General features: G+C 45.0%; 1 protein-coding gene across 1 annotated transcript in view; it reads right to left on the minus strand.

Annotated features, from left to right (window-relative positions):
* MAMLD1 (mastermind like domain containing 1) overlaps positions 1 to 21,268 on the minus strand; it is a 96,182-nt gene that overhangs the window by 45,186 nt on the left and 29,728 nt on the right. Inside the window, exon 2 of the mRNA XM_036740309.1 lies at positions 90 to 1,817. Coding sequence (XP_036596204.1) covers positions 90 to 1,817 — 1,728 coding nt within the window. The remainder of the gene's footprint in view (positions 1 to 89; positions 1,818 to 21,268) is intronic.

Below are 21,268 nucleotides of genomic sequence, written 5' to 3' on the forward strand. Positions count from 1 at the left end.
GTGTGCTCTCCATAATTAGGCCACAATAGAATAGAACATTTTCCCAACTCAGCATCAAATCAACAAGAACCAACTTGAGATGCTCTCACCTGTCTAGGCTGAGAAGGCAAAGAGGCAGGTGACATGTGTCGCTGGGTCCTCTGCGGCTGCTGCATCATCTGCTGCAGTAAAAACTGTGTACTGTTGGACTGCTGGGCCTGCAGCTGCTGAGCAGAGGCCTGCGGAGGCTGCTGCAGGTAGTGGAGCAGGGATGGCTGCCCTGAGCTCGCAGACATGGATGCCACCTTCTGGGGGGCTGCCTCAGAAGTGAAGTGGGACAGGGGCTTGGTGTTGCCAAAGGAAAAGGGCTCCTGACTCCCAGGGCCTTCACTCACGAGCCCAGATTGCAAACCGCCAGAAGCTTGCTGCAGGATCACATTGAGATTTTTTGATGGGTTGTTGGTCATAGTCTTATACAGTGGGTTCTGCTGTTGCTGTGGCTGTGGTGGCGGTGGGGGCTGCTGCTGCTGCATGCCCGCAGGGTTACTGACATTTGAGATCAGGGTGCCCTGTGGACTGAAGGACTGCTGATGCAGAGCTGGGCTGGAGAGCTTGTCTGGCCGATATGGTGAGGATGGGTTGGTAGTGGCCATGCTTGAGACCAAACTGCTCGAGGGACTCTTGATACTGGTGGTCGGGATGGCAGTGGAGGTTAAGTTGGAAAGCATGACATTGGGAGGGCTGAACTGCTGCTGTTGCTGAGTGAGAATGGGACTGGACAGCATTTCAGAACCAAAGGGCCCGGAGGGCCCGCCCCCAGAGTTACCAGTGACAGACAGATTTGAAAGCAAGGCAGTGGGAGAGGTCTGGAGGTTGCTCCCTTGCAGACTGGTGGATGATATGCCAGACACCATGATGCTCTGAGGGCTGTATGGTTGTTGATGTGGTGATGACCCTGGTGGGTACGGTGGAGAAAGGCCTGGAGAAGCCATGGTAGACCAGCTGGATGTTGGCATTTGCTGTTTTGTAGAAGATACTTGCTTGCTGGCTGCCAGGGCCTTCAGTTGGTGGGCATGATGCCAGTGAGGTCCAGACAAGGTGGGTAAGGAGCCAGTTAGCATATTCCGGGGCTGGCACTTTGTCTGGGCTGTTGAAGAAATGGGGGAGGTGGTAGGTTTGTTAGGAGGACGAACCGGATAGCTCGCTCCCGCAGAGGAGGGCCGCATCTGAGATGACCCACTCGTTACTGTCTGACTGCAACTAGGAGAAAATTCCTTGCTAGTAACATGGTTCTCCAAGTGAGATGTCTGAGGAGAAGGTTTAGGAGTGCTCCTCAAGGCTGGTGGTGTATGAACCATGCCAAGTGGTTCTTCTGGCTTGCTCCCCAGGATATTTTCAAGGTCTAGATCATTAGGAGACGGGTCTGGCATTTTGGTTAGCTCTTCAAGGAGATCTTGAAGCTCCTGATCCACAGTCTGCAGACTGTTTCCTTTTTCATCATAGTGAACCATACTGTCTGGTCCACCCATTGGCCCTTTCTGTCCAACTTCAGTATTTGGTGGCATGGTGAATGAAGATCCAATGTCATTATCATTCATCTGGCTATTTTCAAGTAGGACAGAATGGTCAGCCATGCCAATGGATGAGGAGTTATGATCCAGAGAAAATGGCGACATCTGTATCTCAGAACATGAGCTACTGGGGTTGGTACTTTGTCCCATAGAAAGAGTAACATCATCAAGGCAAGGTCTCTTAATGTCATGAGGGTAAAGGTCATCAAATGAACTGCTGTCAGGAAAGCTGTCTCCTTCCAGTTTCCTCTTAATGGATCCCTGCGACTGAAAGAAAAAGATAATAAGTGTTTGGCACATCAGAGCAGCAAAAGAAATTAGTGAAACAGAGCTCTTCCAACAGAAGCCAGATGCCGAAATGAGACCTTAAAGGTAAAATAGACCTATCTCGATTAAAATGAGCAGATGCCAAAGCTGGATAATATTTTCTCGACTTGTTTCTTTGTCTCTTTTTCTTTTAAACAGTTTTATTACATTTCAAATCAGGCATTAAGCTCCTTATATATTAAGCATGCCAAATAGTTATGTAAAAGGTCTTCTTTGCCCAATTAATAGGAGAGTGCAGTGAAACGAGGCAGAAATCATCAACTGGATGATTTGTTGCCAAAGCCAGACATTTAAGAGCTAACTAGGAAAAATCGAAGATATTTTTTGATTCCTCAGAGCCAATATGTCTGAAATAATCTTCCAAGCTACACATTTTCCAATTTTTTTAAAGTGACATATCAACATGGACATTAAGTTTTCAAACTGTCTCCTTCAAAGATGCTTCCTTGATCACACTCCATCTCCTGTCTCAGCTCAGTGCTTTTGCCCAGGCTGTCCTCCATGCTTGGCCTGTACCTCTTACTCACTTCATCCCCTTAAAATTCTTGGCTTCCTTTAAGAAAGCTCAGGTACCATCTTGTACACCTTATCATCTACCGTCTTGGGTACCATCTCCTTTCCTGATCTCCCCTTCCCCACCCCTACCTCCTCCAGCTGCTGGTGTGCCCCTCCTCCTCAAATTATCTTGTATTCCTTTATCCCTATACAGAAATTCCAAAAACCCCCCCTACCCAACATGCCATTAGAATGTAAACCCTTGAAGACAAGGGTTATTTAGTTTTTCTTTGTATTGCACAGTGACTGGCGCATAGTAGGTACTCAACAAATGCTTGTTAAAGTGAATATTTGGGAAATAACAAACGATGGGTAAAATCTTTAATCTGGAGAATGCCTAGATTCCTATGCTATAAGATCCTTGGATTTTAAAACAAAATGAAGACATTACTAACTCAGAGAATTATTAATCCAGACCTCTTGAAAAATGCTCCCTGAAAACAATGGCTCTTTCATTGGTTTCATTCCTCATGCCAGGCCAGACCTTCTTAAGTACAATTTTTTTGTGGCTATCATTTTAATAACCACACCCTGTATATCAATGGGATTAACACTACAATCACAAGTGAATAGGGACAATAAGAGGGGGGGAATATACTACCTGTGTCCTAATTAATCAAGAGAGGAAAGGAGGAGAGAGAATCTGAAATGGATCGAAATACCAAGGGGGTGAGGAGGGCTCGGAATAGATAGGTTTCCTCTTTAACATGTCTTTAGATAACTTTGGCAGCCTTACAAGGAAATGTGAGGTTGACCTAATGATCCCTGATGCTTAGACATTCTTCTTTTCTGACTGGCTTATATTTAAAGCTGAGCTCACAGTATGGAGACTGTACACTTGCAAACAATAGAGGAGGCAGGCAGCAGTCCCTCTCGTGGGTCTAATTTGGGCTTGGAGTTCTAAATGATCACCTGTCCACTTAATAAACATTTATTGACTGACTGACTGATGTGGATGTGGAGAGTTCCCAGGCACAGTTCACAAGCAGCTGTGTCTAGATCCCAGGTCAGGAAGTTCTAGTCTCCTTATTTCCAGCTCTTATCACAGCTTCAAGGAGAAGTATATTTCTCCCTTTTAACACACACACACACACACACACACACACACACACACACCCCCAGGAGAGGCAGTATTTGGTTTCATTCCAGAAATGGCTGCTTAGGGTTTTCCCTAAACCTGTAACACCTCTAAAGGATAGTAAGCTCTCACAGAAGACACTGCCAATCCAGGACAAAGGGGGCTGAAACATCTCCAAGTTCTCTGTGGGAAGTACTGCCAACTAGCAGGAGGAAAAATGATGGTTGATCTGTGCAGAGTTCTAGAATAAAGAGCTTTACTGAAGGCAGAGAAGATCAGGCCAGTCACACAAGCAAATGCTTCTGGGGCCTCAGAAGTATGAAGATAGGCACTGCTAAGTTGGGGAAAGGGCAATGGAACGGGAGTGAGAAGGAGGCCTATGGCGTGCAAATGGGTACCATCCGTAGTTCTCTCTCATTTTCCATTCCAGGGCATATGGTCTTGGAACCTGCTCTTGAACAGGAGAATCCAGCCTAGAACCCAGAAAGTACTGCCCCACACTTTTCTTTTTTCTTTTTTAGTTTTTCCTCCCCATGCCTTTCTAACAGCAAGAGGACCCCAAATAAACACACATGGAGCTAATGGCTTGAAATTTGGAACTCATGAAAGTAGATTTGATGATGTACTCTAATGGAGGGAAGGTAACACAGTCTGCAGCAGCTACTTCTCATTTGGTCCTTTTAATACAAATTTTAGATGCCTATTTGGGTCCTCAATAGACAAGGAAGCCTTCAAAAAGAGAGCTCAGCCTTTGTAGCAGGCTGGAGGAAATACAGCAGGTATACTCTCTGACATGAGTCATGAGATACTTCTAATTCGAAACACTGAGGTTTGGCGTCCTCCAGATATTGAGGCAACAATGATGATTCGCTTCTTTTGCGGGAATTACAGCCAAGGATCTGCCCTATAGTGGCAGAAGCTTCAGGGTAGAGTGTGGTGCTTTGCCTTTCTCAGGCTTGCTTTCGAAGGCTCCTTTGATTGTACTTAGAAATCTGTTAGAAGCAAACGTGTTATTTCTGATTTTATGGTGAGGGTTTGCAAATACTAGTCATAAAACATGGAGCCTACAGAGTCCTAGTGGTACAGTTTGAATGCCCACCAACTGTAAACAAGGCTTAGTACAGGAGGATTGTGGAGAATGCCAAGAAAGAGAGAAGGGGAAAAAGAAAAAGAAAAGAAAAGCTAACTCTCTTAGCTTCGGCCTTTCAAGCTAAGCCAGTAGACCAATTATCCAAATACATTTTCCTCCCTAAATTAAAAAAAAAGGTTTGCTTCAGTGCTTCTCTGCTGTCACATGATCTGTGGCTCATTTATAATCCATGATGTTCCTATGCTCTCTTTTCCAGAGGTGGGCCAGATTCTTTTCTCCATCTCTCCAGACCCATTTGAAGGTCCTCAAAGGTCAAAGTAGGTGCACTGCCATGGCCCTGGAGTGGTTCTGATGAGAACGGGGTTGAGAATTTCACCAAGACACTTGCCATTTTAGGTCATGTGTTTGTAACTGCTGCAAACTCCTCACTGCTCTGGTTTGACTTCCAAAATCAGCACTACAGGATTCTGGGTCAACTAAACTCCATCTGTTGTTTTTGGCAGGTCCTTAATCAACCATTCCTGGGTACTTCTAGACCAGGGGTTCTTGGGGCCTGTGGATAGATTTCAGAGGGCCAATGAATTTGGATGGGAAAAAATACATCTTTATTTTCACTAACCTCTAGCTGGAATTGAGAATTTCCTTCCATGATTGGATTCTGTCAAAGGGCCACACTTGAGGACCTAGAGGGCCACCTGTGGCCTCCAGGCCACAGGTTCCTCTAGACATATCACCCTACTTGCTGTTACTCATATATGCCAGCACTTTTCTCGTCTCTGTGACTGGAATTCTCTCCCCTCTGTACCTTAGCCTCTTAGAATTCCTGGCTTCCTTCAAGCCTCAACGCAAACACCACCCATCTATTCACATATATGGTGTTTGCCCCATTAGAATGTGAGCTAAGAGCTTTTTCTTTGTAATCCTAGTATTCAGCACAGTGCCTGGCACATAGTAAGTACTTAATAGATGCTTGTCCAATTCCTTCACATTACAGGGACAGAAACTAAGATCCAGAGAGGAGTGTTGACCTGCCAAAGGCCACACAGTAAATGACAGAGCCAGAATTCAAATCCAGCTTCCTGACTCCCAGTCTAGTACTCTTATACATCCTGCTTTCCGGGGGTGGGGGGAAGGGGAAGGGAAGGGCAGCAGTTATGTCGACTAGTATTATTTGGAAATGAATGACTTCATACCAACATCAATTTACTACACACTGTAGAAGTTCAAATTCATTCGTAAAAGCAAGAGCAGAGTAGACAAAGCTACCAATGTGATCTCATATGACTTGATAAACAATCATTAAAATTCATTGCAGAGCATGTGATCGCTCTCCCTCCCCTCAAATTATTAGGGAACAAAGACAGTCCTTTTGATCTGGGCCAAGTTCAGCTTTGAACTCAACATTATTTCTATTCCACTTTGAAAATATGACAATATGGGAACTCTTTTTACGATTTTAGTCACAGAACGAAAGAAGAGGCAAAGATTTCTTGGAGGTGGTCTAGATCACCAATGCACAGGCCCAGTTCACAATGCTGTCAAAGAAGGAAAAAATTCCTAATTGTTTACATTGCTCTTTCCAAAGAAATCTACCAGACACAAATTATGAACATTTCATTTTTAACTTCCTACACTTTGAGGTATACAGGAAAAAAAATCTCCTCCAACCCCCTTGAAAAAGCTGTCTGTATTTTCTGATTGGTGAAGGATAGAATGACAGAGTCAACAATTAAATAAATACTCCATTCTATACAACAGATGCACCTTGCTTTGGACACTGAGAGGTGGCGGTTTGTCCCAGGCTTCGGGTTCACTTTCTTTATGTTCTCTCCCCACCCCGCCTCCACCTTCACTTTGATCTCTATCTTTCAGGATTTTTTGTGTTTTAATTTAGAAAAGCCAAAGCTTATGGTGGAAAGTCAGAATCAGCCTAATACGTAGGGAGATAGTTTTTGTTGTTTTTGTTGTGCGGGGGGGGGAATCAGGGGAGGGGAGCCTTCTTTAGGGCTCTATATCCCATACGCAACCCTACTTGGAGGGATGGCTCAAAGGTCCCACTGGGAGTGCATATATCAACTTGGCATGACATAGAGCCAATCATGACTCTCCTGGTGAATTTCAGAGGCCCCTAGCTACAGGTCCTTTTGGAGCCTCAACTAGAGGGTAGAACTCCTAGGCCCTAAGTAGAAAGAGCACACTCCAAATCTAGTGTTCTTTATAATCCACTCGCATGGACTTAAGCCTCTGGGCCTCATTTTCCCCTTCAGTAAAATTGTGGGGTTGCACTCATACGATCTCTGAGGTCCCATCCAATTTAAATGTTATAATCCCATGACCACATGAACGCATGTCTTTATGTTACTTTGGACCCTTCACTGCAAATCCTTACAAAGAGACAGTACCTCCAACAAAGCTCATAGAACCTCCTGCTAGAGCCTCATGTAAAGCCAAGAATCTCTTTGTTGTATGGATAAACCATTGCTGACTTTATCTAGTTGACAAGTTCATATTTTAGTATACTGGGTTTTCTTAAGCACAATTTTGCCCTTTAAGAAATGGCTCATGTGGTAAAATAGAACCTTGATTCAGATCTCTATCGTTGTAACTCCTTTTGCGAGTGGCCAGCACAGCATGCTAGGGGCTCAGGCTCACTAACATGGCCTGGCTTGCTTGCTAGGCAAATTTAACCTCCTCCACAATGGCCAATATCAGTGAAGTCAGCACTTCATTTTGGGTCTATTGAAAATCATTCTCTGCACTTCCTTCCCTTCTTTGCAGGGGGTGTGTGTGTGTGGGGGGGGAGGATGACTATGGATATGGGACACTGCATATACTGTCCTGCTTGATTGATGTGTGGATTAGTTTTGCTGAACTGCTTTTTTCCTCTTTCCTTTTTAATTCTTTGTTATAAGGGATGACTCTCTCAGTGGGAGAGGGGGAGGTATATACTGAGAAAGGAAGGTGATAGAAAAGCAAAAGATGTCAATGAAATTAATTTCAAAAAGAAAAATGGTTCTCCCTTCCCACTTCTGCAATTTACCAAATATGTAAACACCTGATATTCATCAGCTGGGATATCTTCTTTGGAAGCAAGGGTTTTCTCAGGAAATAGCCCAAATCAAGGGGAGGGGGATGGGGAGGAAAGATGATGGGCCATGATCAGGGCCATGTTGTAGGGATTTGGTACTCATGGGGCTCCAGAGATCATCCTGGGGAACATGACAGTACAGGGAGAGGGAGACCACTCCCTTTTCCTGTTTCCATCAATGGCACTGACTGACTGAGCTGTCAGTTATCATCAGGCCTGCTGGTAATTGTTTACAGAGAGGAAGAATCTGGGGGGCTTTCCTTTTCTTTCTTCTTCTCCCCTTTGGTGGCTCATCCCCTCCCAAGGATTCTTAGGCAGCAACATGAGAACACCAAGTGTGGTTTGCTGAGGATGCCAACGGCCTCTCAGAAGCCCAGCAGAGGTGACCTCAAAGGCCATTTTGTACAACCTGTACCTTTCTCTAGCTTCTCCCCACATTGCCCCCAGTTTTGTCCTTCAGGGCCAAACAGAGTGAGCCCAATCCCTCTTCCACATGACAGCCTTTCAAGTATTTGGAGATAGTTATCAACTTTTGGATGTACTCCAGTTTATCAATAGCCTTCCTAGAATGTGGCTCCCAGAATGCACAGAACAGAATGCACCGGCTGTGATCTGACCAGGGGAGAGGACAGCAGGACCATCCCCTCTTTAGTTCTGGACACTCTGCCTCTCTCCATGCAGGCCAGATCCCTTTAGGGGTTTTCTTTTCTTTTGGCTGCCCAGTCATGTGGTTGAAAATGCCTGGGTAACAACAGAACCTCCCAGATGAGGGTCTGCAGATGAGGGTCTCCTTTATCACCATAGAACTTTGAAGGGGTAGGTGGGGATACCCTAGGGGAGCCTACTGAAATTGATGTTAAGATTTATTATTATTATTAAAGATTTAAGAAATGGGCTTCAAGAAACCATCTATATTGCAGTTGGCACCAAGTTTGGATGCGAACAGTGGTATGTGTAAGCATGCAAACATATACATGATTATCAACACAGTTTACACACAGACAGTGGAGTTTAGCACTGCAAAGAAAATCCCCTCTATACCACAGAAACAGGATGTCCTTGCATTTCAAGAAATGAGAGCTGAGAATGTCAGGGAATCCTAGATGCTGACTGACTCGTAAGAAGGGCCATGACTCACTGACTAACCTTTGCAAAGGGTCCTAGGAGGGGAAGATTCTAACCCTGCTAGGAAGGCGCTTTGACTGCCAGTGAGTCAATGCTTGTCTGGTATAGCTCACCAAGTGATGAATTTGGACTCCCCATTCTAAAGCTCATCCTCTCAGTTGCTCCTTAGGAAATTCAACTGTACTAAAATAGTCTCATTGACCTGTGCCCTCGCTGATGTTCCCCCAATAATTCAAATCTCAACCTGACCATGTTTGTGCATCCCACGCCTCTTGTCCATCTCTTCCCTTAAGTCTGTAATGTGCTGGGGGGGGGTTCCTGGATGTATTCTGTCATTGTGAGGGTACCAGTGGAGCAGAGGGGCTGTTGACAGGTTAGCCTTCAATCTGGACTTATGACATCTCTGATTCTGACTCTTCTTCGAAGTTTCTCATTGGTTATATGTTGCAGCCTTTATACTGCCATCTGTGTAGTACTCAATTCCAAATCTTTAGAGACCGTAGTATTCTATGACTTGTAGCCCTACGATAATGGCAGAATCAAGATGGGCCCTTGTTTCTAGGAGAAGCCTTTGCAATTTCCCTAAGACAATTCAACCTGTTTTCCTCCTCCTGTTTAACTCTGAGCCCAGGTGCCGGCCAGTTGCATTGTCTGTCCAAGCTTTCTCTCCTCTCTCCCCTCTCCCTCACCTTTCTCCCTGCCATGACTACTGTAGGCAGGGTCAAGACAGTGGTACTATTCTATATGGAGATATCTAAAGCAATATAGTTGCTTTGAGGGTCAAAGGAGATAATATATGTAAACCTTCAAGGAGTAATAAAAATGTCACCGAATTATTATTACTTTCATTTCAGGGTTGTTGTAGGAAAAGTGCTTTGTAAACCTTAAGGCACGATGACAACGTGAGCTCTCAGTACTGCAGAAAAGGGAAGCGAAGAGGAAGGGGAGGGAAGCAAGGAACAAGGGTTTAACTAAACTGACCCAAGGTTTGCTGCTGCTTCTGATTGCCTCGTTTTTAAAAATACCACACACTGTCAACCCAAAGTGGTCAGCATTTGCCAGAGGCAAAGTGTTTGCTGCACTCAGCCATCCATACTTGAGTGTTTGTGGCTTAGACAAGCTTCGATGAGAGCTATCTGCACATCAGCCCCAAGGGTTTCAAGCAGCACCAACAAAAGCAGTCACGAAAGGAGCAAACCCAATCTGGCAACTTTCCATTCCAACATACACATTTCAAGAAATGCTTTGTACCTTTTTGTAGCCACATCAGTTGGGAGGACTGACATTTCCAAGTGTCCCAGGACTCACAGATCCATCTTGTTTAATAATAACATCCTTTCTGACTTTCTAAGAAGAACCACAGAAATGGAACATCCAGAGGTGGTAGGGACGAGAAGACTCGTTTAGCCTACCTGCCTCATTTTACAACACAGAAGTTCATTTGCCTAAGGTTACTCAGGTAGGTAGGGGCAGCTAGGTAGCGCTGCAGTGGATAGCGTACCAGGCCTGGAGTCAGGAAGACTCATCTCCCTGAGTTCAAATCTAGCCTCAGATACTTACTAGCTGGGTGACCTTGAGCACTCATTTAACTTTGTTTGCCTCAGTTTCCTCCTGTGTAAAATGAGCTGGAGAAGGAAATGGTAAACCACTCCAGTATCTTTTGCCAAGAAAACCCCAAATAGGGTCCCAAAGAGCTGGACATGACTGAGACAACTGAACAATGACAACAACAACACAGGGAGTTAGTAGTAAAGCTAGAACTGATTACAGGAGTCTGATTCACAGGCCAGTGCTCATTTCCACTATAACCTTGTATCTCTTGTCAACTGTCCTCTAGGAACCGAAGGGTGGTTTGGGCTGGCCACATAAGACCTTAACTCTGAGGTCAGGGACCATGAATTTCTGACTTAAGGAGTTCTAGGAACTTTAGGAGTCCAGGGCTTTTCCCCATCTGTCCCTTGGAAGAGAATAACTAGCTAGCATCCCTGCCTGCCACTGTCAGCAGCCTGGCTAGGCCAGGCTCCTGGAGCTTTCTTCCATCTGTTCCACGATGATGAAGAACAGTAGAATAGAAGCATAGTGTCTACAACATGGAAGATCATGGTCCTGCTATAGTTCGTTCTGGTCAGACCACAGCTGGAGTGTCTGTGTCCAAATCTGGTTACTGCTTTTTAGGCTAAAGAGTGCCCAGAGGAAGGTGACCAAGATGGAAAGGGGACTAGAACCCATGCTGCATGAGGACTGCTTGAAGAAACTGGGAATCGTGAGCCCAGGGAAGAGGAGACTTAAGAAGGCCATGACATCGGTCTTCAAGCATTTGAAGGGCTGTCTCATGGAAGAGGGGGTCAGATGTGTTCTGTTTGTCCCCATAGGGCAAAATTAGGAAGAAGTTATAGGGAGCCAGATTTCAGCTCTATATCGGGAAAAACTTCCTAATAATTAGAGCACTCCTAAATTGGAACTGGATGCCATGGGGGAATAATGTGTTCTCCTTCTCTGGGCATCTCCGTGCTGTGGCTGGAGGACCACTCGTTGGGAGTGCTCCAGACAGGGTGTAGGCTAACTTACCTGTGAGGCCCCTTTGTAAAGAACTAGATTTCAACAAGGATAATGATGATGATGATGATGATGATGATAGCGATGATAACATTTATATAGTGCTTTAAGGTTTGCAGAGTACTTTATCGACTCATTTGATCCTCACAACAATCCTGGGTGGTGGCTGCTATCATTATCCCCATTTTATAAATGAGGAAACTGAGGCTAAGAGAGGTAAAATGACTCAGTCAGGGTCACACAGCCTGGGAGTGTCTGAAGCCAGACTTGAACTCAGGTCTTCCTGACTCCAGGTCCAGAGCTCTATCCACTGTAGATGATGATGATGATGACAAATCACCACAGCAGGGCGGCATCAAGTTTTTTGATAAAGATTGGAAGGAAATTTGGAACTGCATACGACTCATAATTCTATCCCAGGAAAGGCATTAGGTGTTAGGCAGAATACAGTATTCTTTGTGCTATACCATAGTGGATTGGTGCCCTGGACCTGTCCAGGCTCAGAGAGAGAGAGAAAGAAGACTCATTGCCCCCAAAAACCAAGACGTGTCTTCCCTGGGATAGAGTTAGGAGTCCTCTGTAATTCACAGAAACTTGACACTGTCTTGAGGTGGTGATTTATCTTTATGGTCACTGTCAACTCTGCTTAGATCCAGTTCTCTACAAAGCATCAGAATAAATGGTTTGATTAACAACCTCTCAATCTAACCTATGTCTGAGTGATTTAGACTGGGCAGGGAGAGCAAATATCGGAGAAAAGGCAGTTAATTCTCTTGGTAAGTGGAAGTTCCTCAGAGTTTCAGAGACTTGAAAGATCATGGGAGAAAGAAAAGCTACTACTCATTCTTCCCAAGTACCATTGAGAAGATGAAGAAGCATTGGTTAGGTTCCCACTCTGGAAAAATGATTGCTGGTGGCCTTCATGATCTCCAAAGTCCCTTCTACATCTCACCGTCTACGTTTCCAAAGTCTGGGGGACTGGGGAAATCACATCCCCAGTAAACAAAACAAAACAAAACAAAAACAACCCCATCCATGAACTAGTGGGGTTGTAATAGCTGATCTCTAAGGCCCTTCTATCTCACGGTCTATGATCCTAAGTGCCTATAATCTATTCTCTGGACTTCACTGTCTTCCTCCATAAAATGAGGGGTCAGGGAAGAAGGCAGTGGGTAGACAGTTTCTAAGCTTCCTTCCAACTCTAAGGGCCATTAGTCTAAGAGATTCCCTTCCTCCTTCAGTACCGAAAGAGAGAGAAATGGATTCCATCGTTCTGTTCTCCTTAACTTCTGTCTCCTCATTTGTGAAAAAGAAATAATAATAGTGCATTCTCACCTCCCAGGGTTGTTCTAACAATTCTATGTAAAGCACCTTGCAATCCTTAAGGCTATATGTAAATACAAATATATACATTTATATATACATATATGTGTGTATATACAGATGCTAGCTATGATAATTGTTATTCTCCTACAAGAACACACCCCCTGGGTTTGACAACCTAACCTGTCACTCAAACAAGGCGTTTGACTTTATTATAAACCTCATTGATTATGATGTAGGTTATTCCCAAGGCTTAAATCCTGTGCCCCACCCTACAACACACAGCCTGTGCACACACACCGAGTAAATCCATGTCATTATTCCAAGGTATTATCATTCCCCAGTTAAAATTTCAGGGTGAGCTAGTCCTGTGTCCTGGCGAAGGGCTCACTGCCTTAGCTGAAGAAAGGAAGGCGAGTAGAAATCATCACCAAATGATATCTCTAGCCCCCAGTGCTTGCTAGATGTAATGAAATACTGAGGCCTACAGGAACATGCCAACAAGGAAGGCTGCTAAGTTCTCAGCTCCCAGACTCAGGCTCAGTGTGAGAAGTAGTGATCTATTTTTCAAGTTAGTTGAGAGCTGCTGTAATCCAAACCCTGCCAATCAATCAATTCATCTTGATCTACCCACATGTCAATCAAAGGGGCCTAGAGTTGGTTAAAAAACAAAACAAAACAAAACAAACTCTGGCTCTCGATTAACTGCTTCAACAGGCCTGAGTGTTACAACATCCTGTTCCATTCTCAGTTTAGGTCAGTAAACTACAGGGAGGCTATTAAATCAAAGAAGTGAGTTTAGGTATTCGAAATAAAAAGAGGCTAATCGGAGTTAGACACTTGCCAATTCATGCCTTATCCTGCTGTCCCTACCTTTCAACCCTCCTGACGGGACAGATAGCTTGTATTGTATATGATAATAGTGGAAGAGAGCAGACAGTTGAGGGGCACAAAGCCTTCCTCATGTACTGCCCCACCCCCACCTTTCCCTATTCTCCCTAATCAGGAAAATAGATAAATTAAGGCCTATGGGTGGGACCCAGCATGAAGATACCACCTGCTCTCTTTAGCAACCCCCCAACCATCTGCTGGGAGAAAAACCAAAACAATGAGCAGGACAGGTGAGTGAGGAACCAGGAGAAGGGGAGTCTGCTCACGGGGGCCAAAGGACAGAAGAAATTGGTTCGAGGAGGTGGGGTGAGCAATTTAACACAGAGCCATTCTAGCTCGGGAATAAAAGCCAGGCTTTCCTTTAATCCGGCGGGTGACGGAAAGAAAAGGCTCTGCATTCAGCTGTTAATGGCAGCGAGGCTGCAGTAGTTCCCCAAGCTTGGCCTGTTTAAGGAAGTTAAGTCCCCTCCTGTAGGCTCATAGATTTAGAACTAAAAGAGACCTCAGTTCATTTAGTCCAGACGTGTCAATCGCTCAAATGTCTGCTGGCCACACTCTTGAGTACAGTGGGAATCAGATTAAAATATAATTGGGAAATCTGCCCCAAATTAAATAAAAATGCAATTAAACACAGGCGATGTTAAGATGGGGTTTTCTAAGTCAATAGGCACCTGCAGGCATCCTTATGGTTTAATAACCCTTCTAGTCCAACCCCCTCATTTTACTATTGAGGAAACTGAGGAAAGTGGAATGACCTGCCCAGCCTCTGAAGGGCAGTAAGGGTCAGAGGAAGGACTTCCAAACCTAGGACTCTTTTACATTGTACCCTGTTGATTCAAATTCATCTGGGTAGGCCTAGCCATGCTCATACTGGGGAGGAATTTGTCAAAGTGGCCATAGGGCTAGAGTTGAAGTGAGCAGAAACCTGGCTTCACATCCCAATCTCCTATATTTACTTAGGTGGGTAAAGCTGAATAAGTCATGTGCCCTTTCTGATTCTCAGTTTTTTCATCTTTAAAAGGGAGATAATGAAACATAGTCTTAGTTCACAGGGCTGGTGAGACTCAGATGACATTAACACTAGAGAAAACAAAATGAACCAAAAATCCTAAGCTAGATTGTAACCTCCTTGAGGCCAGGGACTCTCTTTTATGTCATCTTGTATGTTCAGCACTTCACACAATGCCTAGCAACATAGTAGGCTAATAAATGCTTATTGACTGACTTACTGACTTTCCTTCAGTTTCTCCTCTCCAAAATTCATTTGGAGAAAGCCTTAGGTGGTGTAAGCCTTACACCAGGAGTGGAGAACCTGCAGCCTCAAGGCCACTTGGGGCTCTCTAGGTCCTTGGTGAAGCCTTTTGACGGAGTCCAAGTTTTACAGAACAAATCTTGTTATTAAGGGGATTTGTTCCGTGAAGTCTGGATTCAGTCAAAGGGCTGCACTTGAGGACCTAGAGGGCCACATGTGGCCTCAAGACTGAAGGTTCCCCACCCCTGCCTTACACTATACCTCTGGAAATGGCCACCTTCCAGGAATGAAATCAAGAGACAATTTGTTTAGGCATTGATTAGGAGAGTCTGGAAGCCTAATGCCTCTTCATCACCACAGCACCACTTCTGAATGGCATGAACTTTAGCCAGGCCCAGGGAGGCCCTCAAGGGCACACACAGTCTTCTCAATCCCCAGCTTGCCTGCTCTGTCAATCAGGGTTTTGGAACCAAGGGCTATGCCCTCCAACAGGGTTTGGATTTCACAACTGCATCTGGATTTAGGAGGGGCAGAGAGAGAGAGAGAGAGAGAGAGAGAGAGAGAGAGAGAGAGTGTGTGTGTGTGTGTGTGTGTGTGTGTGTGTGTGTGTGTGTGTGTGTGTGTGTAGGATGCTATTTACTACTATCCCCTCCCCCTCCATCCCTTCCTACCAGCTGGAACTTTGTTCTACAGATGTATGCCTCGATTAGTCATCAGAAAACTTCTAGCAATCACATTTTCCTCCTAGAATATCAAGTGTGTTGGTTTGGCTGCCATTCCTGAAATGTCCTTCCTAGTAAGAGTAAAAGCCAGGCTTTTCTCTCATTGTCCCAGGACCACCTGAGGTGGGCTACGGGGCTCAGGTCTGGCCTGTCCAGTATGGAATTGTGATATTTCAGGAAAATCATATGATTGCGGTCCAGCATATCCTGAATGACAGTGAGGTCTGTCTGATATGTCCAGTTCAAGTTTAATGAAGTAATGTGACTTAGCAGGAAGAACAATGGACTTGGGAGTTACAGAATCCTAGAATTGCAGTGGTGGAAGGGTAACTCAGAGGTCAGCGAGTTCAACCTACTCAAAGCATGAATCCCCTCTACATCATCCTGCCTCTGCTTGAAAAGCTCCAGCGCCAGGGAACTCACTATTTTCCCCAAAAGGCCATTTTATTTCTGGCCTGCTTTAATTGTTAGAAAATCACTCCCCAAGTTGAGCTGAAATCTGTGTCTCTGCCGCTTGCCCCCAGTGCCCCCAGTTCTGCGCTCTGGGGCCAAGCTGAACAAGGCTAAGCCTTCTGTGATGACCATGAACTTTCGAATATTTGAATACAGCTGTTACATTCCCCACCCCCATCTCGAGCTCTTCTTTTCTTTAGGGGAAGTCTTTCCAATCCCTTTAAGCCAACCCTCACATGGCAGGGTTTTGAGTCTCTTCATCAAATTGCTCCCTCTCCTCTGGACGAACTCCAGCTTAACAATGGCATCTATTCTAACCTCTTAAAGCCTCAGTCAGATAAATGTCTGCAAGGTCTGTGAAATGGGGAGAATGCCTACCTCATAGGATCAAATGAGAGCATGAACAAGAAGCACTATACAGGGCGAAGCAAAGGATTATTAGGATTAGTTATTATTTAACCAAATACCGAAAGAAATGGAAGGTCTGTGGCCTTTTCTGTTAGTGAGAGAATCAGGTATGGTCTGTGAGTAACTCCAGGTCCCTCTCTGACTGTTTCGAGCTCAGCCTGTGAATTGCCTCACTTTCCCTGCCTTTTCATCTCTACAGTATCATTTTATGATAATAATAGCTTACATTTATGGAAGGGGTTGTTGGTTTTTATAGTCCATTAATTTCAATACCCCATGGAACCTTTTACACAGCCAATCAGGAGACTCTGTTGCTTCTCTCTTGGGCAATACAGAGGTAGGGAGATAGTAATTTGCAGACATCCTTTCTTTTGATCAAAAGGGATATTATAGCTCCATCTACCAAAAAGGAATTGAGGCTCATTTCTTTTCTCCTAGTCACTGCTGTGTTTCCAGGGGAGTCCCACTAACACACCGACCACAGGGCTTTAGGCCACAGGACCAGGTGAGACTGTGCTAAGATCAAGTCCTGCTGGTATTTCTGGTAACTAAACCCTTTTGGAGGGGAGCCAAGTTGGACCCGTATCAGACCAAATTCCCAGGCTACAGCCAGCTGTGTGATAGCAAGGCTCCAGCATATGGCTGTTGCCAGAACAAACACCACTTAGAATATACTAACTGAGCCCCAGCCTTTTAATAAAGTATGAGCCTCGTGCTTCATAAAGACAATGGGTCTTGTAATTAGCAGAGAAGCCTCCGAGCTTCCTTGATTTGTTTTTAATCTGCCTCTGTTTCTCCCAGCTCCTCTCCTACTGCCTCACCTCGTTAACTGGTATGTCCCTGTATGACACCGGAAGAGCCACAGATTTACAGGCTAGGAAGGAATGGCCGGGGTCGGCTAGGCCACAGAGGATATCTGCCTTTCCACATTTAGCTGGCAAGGTGGAATGGGGATAGTGGCTTCCAGGCTTTTTTCACCAACCCTGGGACACTCCATGGGCTTGCAGTCAAGACCTGGGTTCAAATTCTGCTTGGTTATGTAACTTAAACTTTCTGTGCCTCAGTTCAATATCCCCAATAAGTGGTCACAGCCTCTTCTCAAAGACCTCCAATGAGAGGGGCCCACTATCTCTTGATGTAATCAGTGACACTTTTGGAGAGAACTAATGGTTAGGAAGTTTTCTCTTACATTCTGCCCTAATCTATCTCTTTGATTTTTTTCAATTAGGATCATAGATCTAGAGGTGGAAGGGACCACAGAGGGCATTTAGTCCAATGCCCCCCATCCACCATTTGATAGACAAGGAAACTGAAACCTAGGAAGATTAAGTGACTTCTACCCATTGGTCACAACTTTGCCCTCTGGGGACAGGAAGGACAAGTTGAATCTCTTTTGCTTAAGATAGCTAAACATCCTTTGAGTGATTCTTGCATGGCCTGGTCTCCACCTTCCAGGTTTCATGTCACCCCTGTAATATTTCTGGTTCAGAATGAGTCAGATATTTCCTTTACAAGCCTTTTGTTACCAAGAAGGAGCTTTCCATGACAAAGGCTCACTCAATCCAGTGACCTCATCAACTAGAAGGTAGGATGGCCTAGGAACCATGGCCCTAAAGTAGGTAGGAGGCCAGGATTTGTTCCTTGGTTCCACTGGTCTCAAGTGAGTAACAACAGAGCTGTGGCCATCTGCAAAATGGAGCAACTCAGAACACGCCATGTGACTTTTTTCCAAAAGGCACTCAGAGAGGGCTCTCACCAACCATGTCTTCATCTAAGTCAGCCTATATTCACAGCAATAGGGAAGGTATGGATTTTGCTATAGGCAGGGGTCCCTGAGGTAGTTAGGTGCTGAATAAATGTTAGCTGAATTGAAGCAGGGATTCATGGGAAAATGGGAGAAAGAGAGAAAGCTCAGACACAGTAAGAAACTGACTCATTCAAATGAGGTTTTATGTTCACTAAAGCGGTTGGCCTAATGAGGAGGGGATTATAACCAGACAGTAAAAATATAGTTCCAAGTTAAAAATAAAATCCAGTGGAAATGTTCTTTTATGGGTACAAATTTGGTAAGGAAGAAAAAGGAAAGTGTTTTTTGTTAAAAGCACTGGAAACACCAAGGGACATCCACTGAATAGCCACTTATCACCTGCCCAGAGTTTGGTCAAATCTGATCCTTTCTCTTTTGAGGGGCAATGGAGTCTGTTCCTTCTTCTGAAGGTAACTATTTCCAGATATATCGGGTCTTTCCCTTTCCTCTCAGAGGGGATGAAGATAGAGAGAGAAGGAGTTAGGAACAGAAGCTTATAAGATACCCATAGTTAGGGGGCAGGAGGAAAGAAATTGGGCCACCATTCTGAGAGGTAGGAGGAGCTTCCGAAAAGCACAATATCACAGAAACCAAGGGAGGAGAGTGTCAAGAATGGATGTTTAATAGGTTCCAATGGTGCAGAGAGGTGGAAGAAGAGGAGGACTGAGGGAAGGGCACTGGAGCTTTTTCCAGTATAGAGGATAAGGCAGAAACCAGGCTTCAGGAAGTGACATTCTTCCCTCACCTCCCATGAAATCTAGGGCTTCTTTCAAAGCACAAGGACCTGTACCATTCTCCAGGTGTTTTTAGACCTCTTCCCCTCTGGAAATCTCTTGGTTTTGCTTTATATTTACTTATTTATGCATGTTTATCCCCCCTCCCCTTCCCCACTCAGTCATTGGAAATTCCTTAAAGGCAGAATCTGTTTTGTTTCTGACTCAGAGTCTAGTACGGAGCCTTGCACACACCATAGGTGACTGATAAATATTTGTTGAGTTGCCCTGAAGGTTAGAAGGAAATAGGTGGCAAGGAGGCAGAAGCCCAGGGTACAGGAGGCTAGGAAGGCTTCCTAGGCTGGGCTGTATATACCCTTACTGGCTCTAACAGGCATATTGCTATTCCAGAATTTTGAAAGCAAAGCAAAGAGGACAGTTAGAACAGCAGCTAGAAGGGGTAGGCAAGGTCAGTCAAAAGTAGTTTTTTGCCCACAGTGGTGCTTATTTTATTTTAAATAGAGGGGAGGCCTGGGCAAGTTTGATGATAGAAAGGTTGAAGCCCTTGGTGAGGGAGAGACTGAATGTCCTAGTTATGGGAGTAACTTTCAAGAGAAGTCGAAAAGAAATAGGGTTCAGTACAGAGGTCAAGTGCCCATTTTCAAGCAGAAAGAAACCTCTTTCTTTAAGACTGGAGAGGAGGAAAGGCAAGGTATGCCAACAGAGATGTCTTCGGTGAAGGCAAGGCTAAAAAAAATAAAAGTTATTACCCTCAAGCAGCTTACATCCCACTGTGGGGCTATAACGTGCACAGACAATTATAACACCCAGGTAATTTGAGGAAGGAGAAAAAACTAGCCACTTGGGGAGGGGGGAGGAAATCAGGGGAAGAATGTTCAAAGAAATACTTTAGTGTAGCCTTAAAGGAGGCAGAGATGAGAAGGAAGCACACTCCAGAGGCAGGGAAAGGGGCTCCCAAAGCCAGGAGATGGATTACTGAGTTTAGGGACCAGCTAGTAGCCCAGTTTGGCTGAAATGCAAAGTATGGGGAAGCGAGGATTAGGAAATACATCTGGGAAGGTGGGGTGGAGATAGATTGCTGAACATCTCGACTTCTGGTGCTGGACTTACAGCCTTGAGACAACTTACACTTGAATTGCCTATGTGTTGGATTGGCCAAATATGGAAGCTATTGTTGGATTATCATCTAACTCGTCTTTCCGTGCGCCCTAACATACCAAATAAAATGGCGAATGGGGGTCTGTCTGGGTAGCAGAGATTTTCCCATTTCAAAGAACCTGTTGAAGGGCTGTTTTAAATGACATTTGGTTACAAAATCCCCCAAATCAAAGGACCCTCAGGAAGGCATGATGCAAAGGCCCAAATTCAATCTGGCAGTGGGCATTTTCCTTTACCCATCAGGACACACCAACAAAAATGTTCATCTAATGCACCATCATCATTTGCCAGATGGACTTTTGAAGCAAAATTCCTTTAAAAACAACAATTCATCTCCAACCCGTGCACTATTTTAATGGCCACACGCTTATGTAACGAGAACACGTGTTGGCCTCGAGTGCCAAGTTCTGGCCTGGAAAACTACCAACCCCAGTTATTGGCTTGGCAGCAACACTGCCAAAGCCTGTCATAGTAGAAGAGGTAGTTTAGAGACTACAGAATAAAGCATATTGCTTCCATTCTGAGCCCCTCTAAGATGGTCTATTTCCTCTTCTGAACCCTCCATAATTAAAGGCGGCTGGGAAGAAGGCTGCAACTTCATTCTGGCAGACACAAACGCCTTGAACTTCCTGAAAGCAGCACTGCAGCTCTCCTGCTCCCTCGCCCTGCTCCCTGCCCTTCGACCTTTCTGCCTCAGAGCCCCAGTTATGGAAAACGAACAACTGGGCCAAGAGTCCTCCTGTCACCAGTCTGAGTGCAGGGAACCAGAGGCCTCTGTAAAAGTCTGCATCCAGTGTCCAATATCCCTAAGGCACAAGCTGAGGGGAAGGACCAACAGATGACCCGTATGCAGGGACAATCCGGAATCAGGTGTCAGTTCCTGGATTCTCAAAGTAGGCAGATGACTGAGTGAAGTGGGAAGAGCACTAGACGAGACCGACCTTGGATTTCTGGCTTTGCTACTGACTCGCTAGAGGGATCTGAGCCAGTCTCCTCTCCTCTCTAGGCTTCTCTTTTTCCTCTTCTATAGGATAATGAGTTTGGGCTAAAAGCTCTCCAAGGGCACCTGTCATCTTAACAGGATGCAAGCTTCTTTTTTTGGTCCCTCGGGGTATATTTCATGTCCCAAGAGGCAGCAAAAATTCTTCTGG

This window comes from Trichosurus vulpecula, chromosome X (assembly GCF_011100635.1).
Source record: "Trichosurus vulpecula isolate mTriVul1 chromosome X, mTriVul1.pri, whole genome shotgun sequence".
Lineage (NCBI taxonomy): Eukaryota > Metazoa > Chordata > Mammalia > Diprotodontia > Phalangeridae > Trichosurus > Trichosurus vulpecula.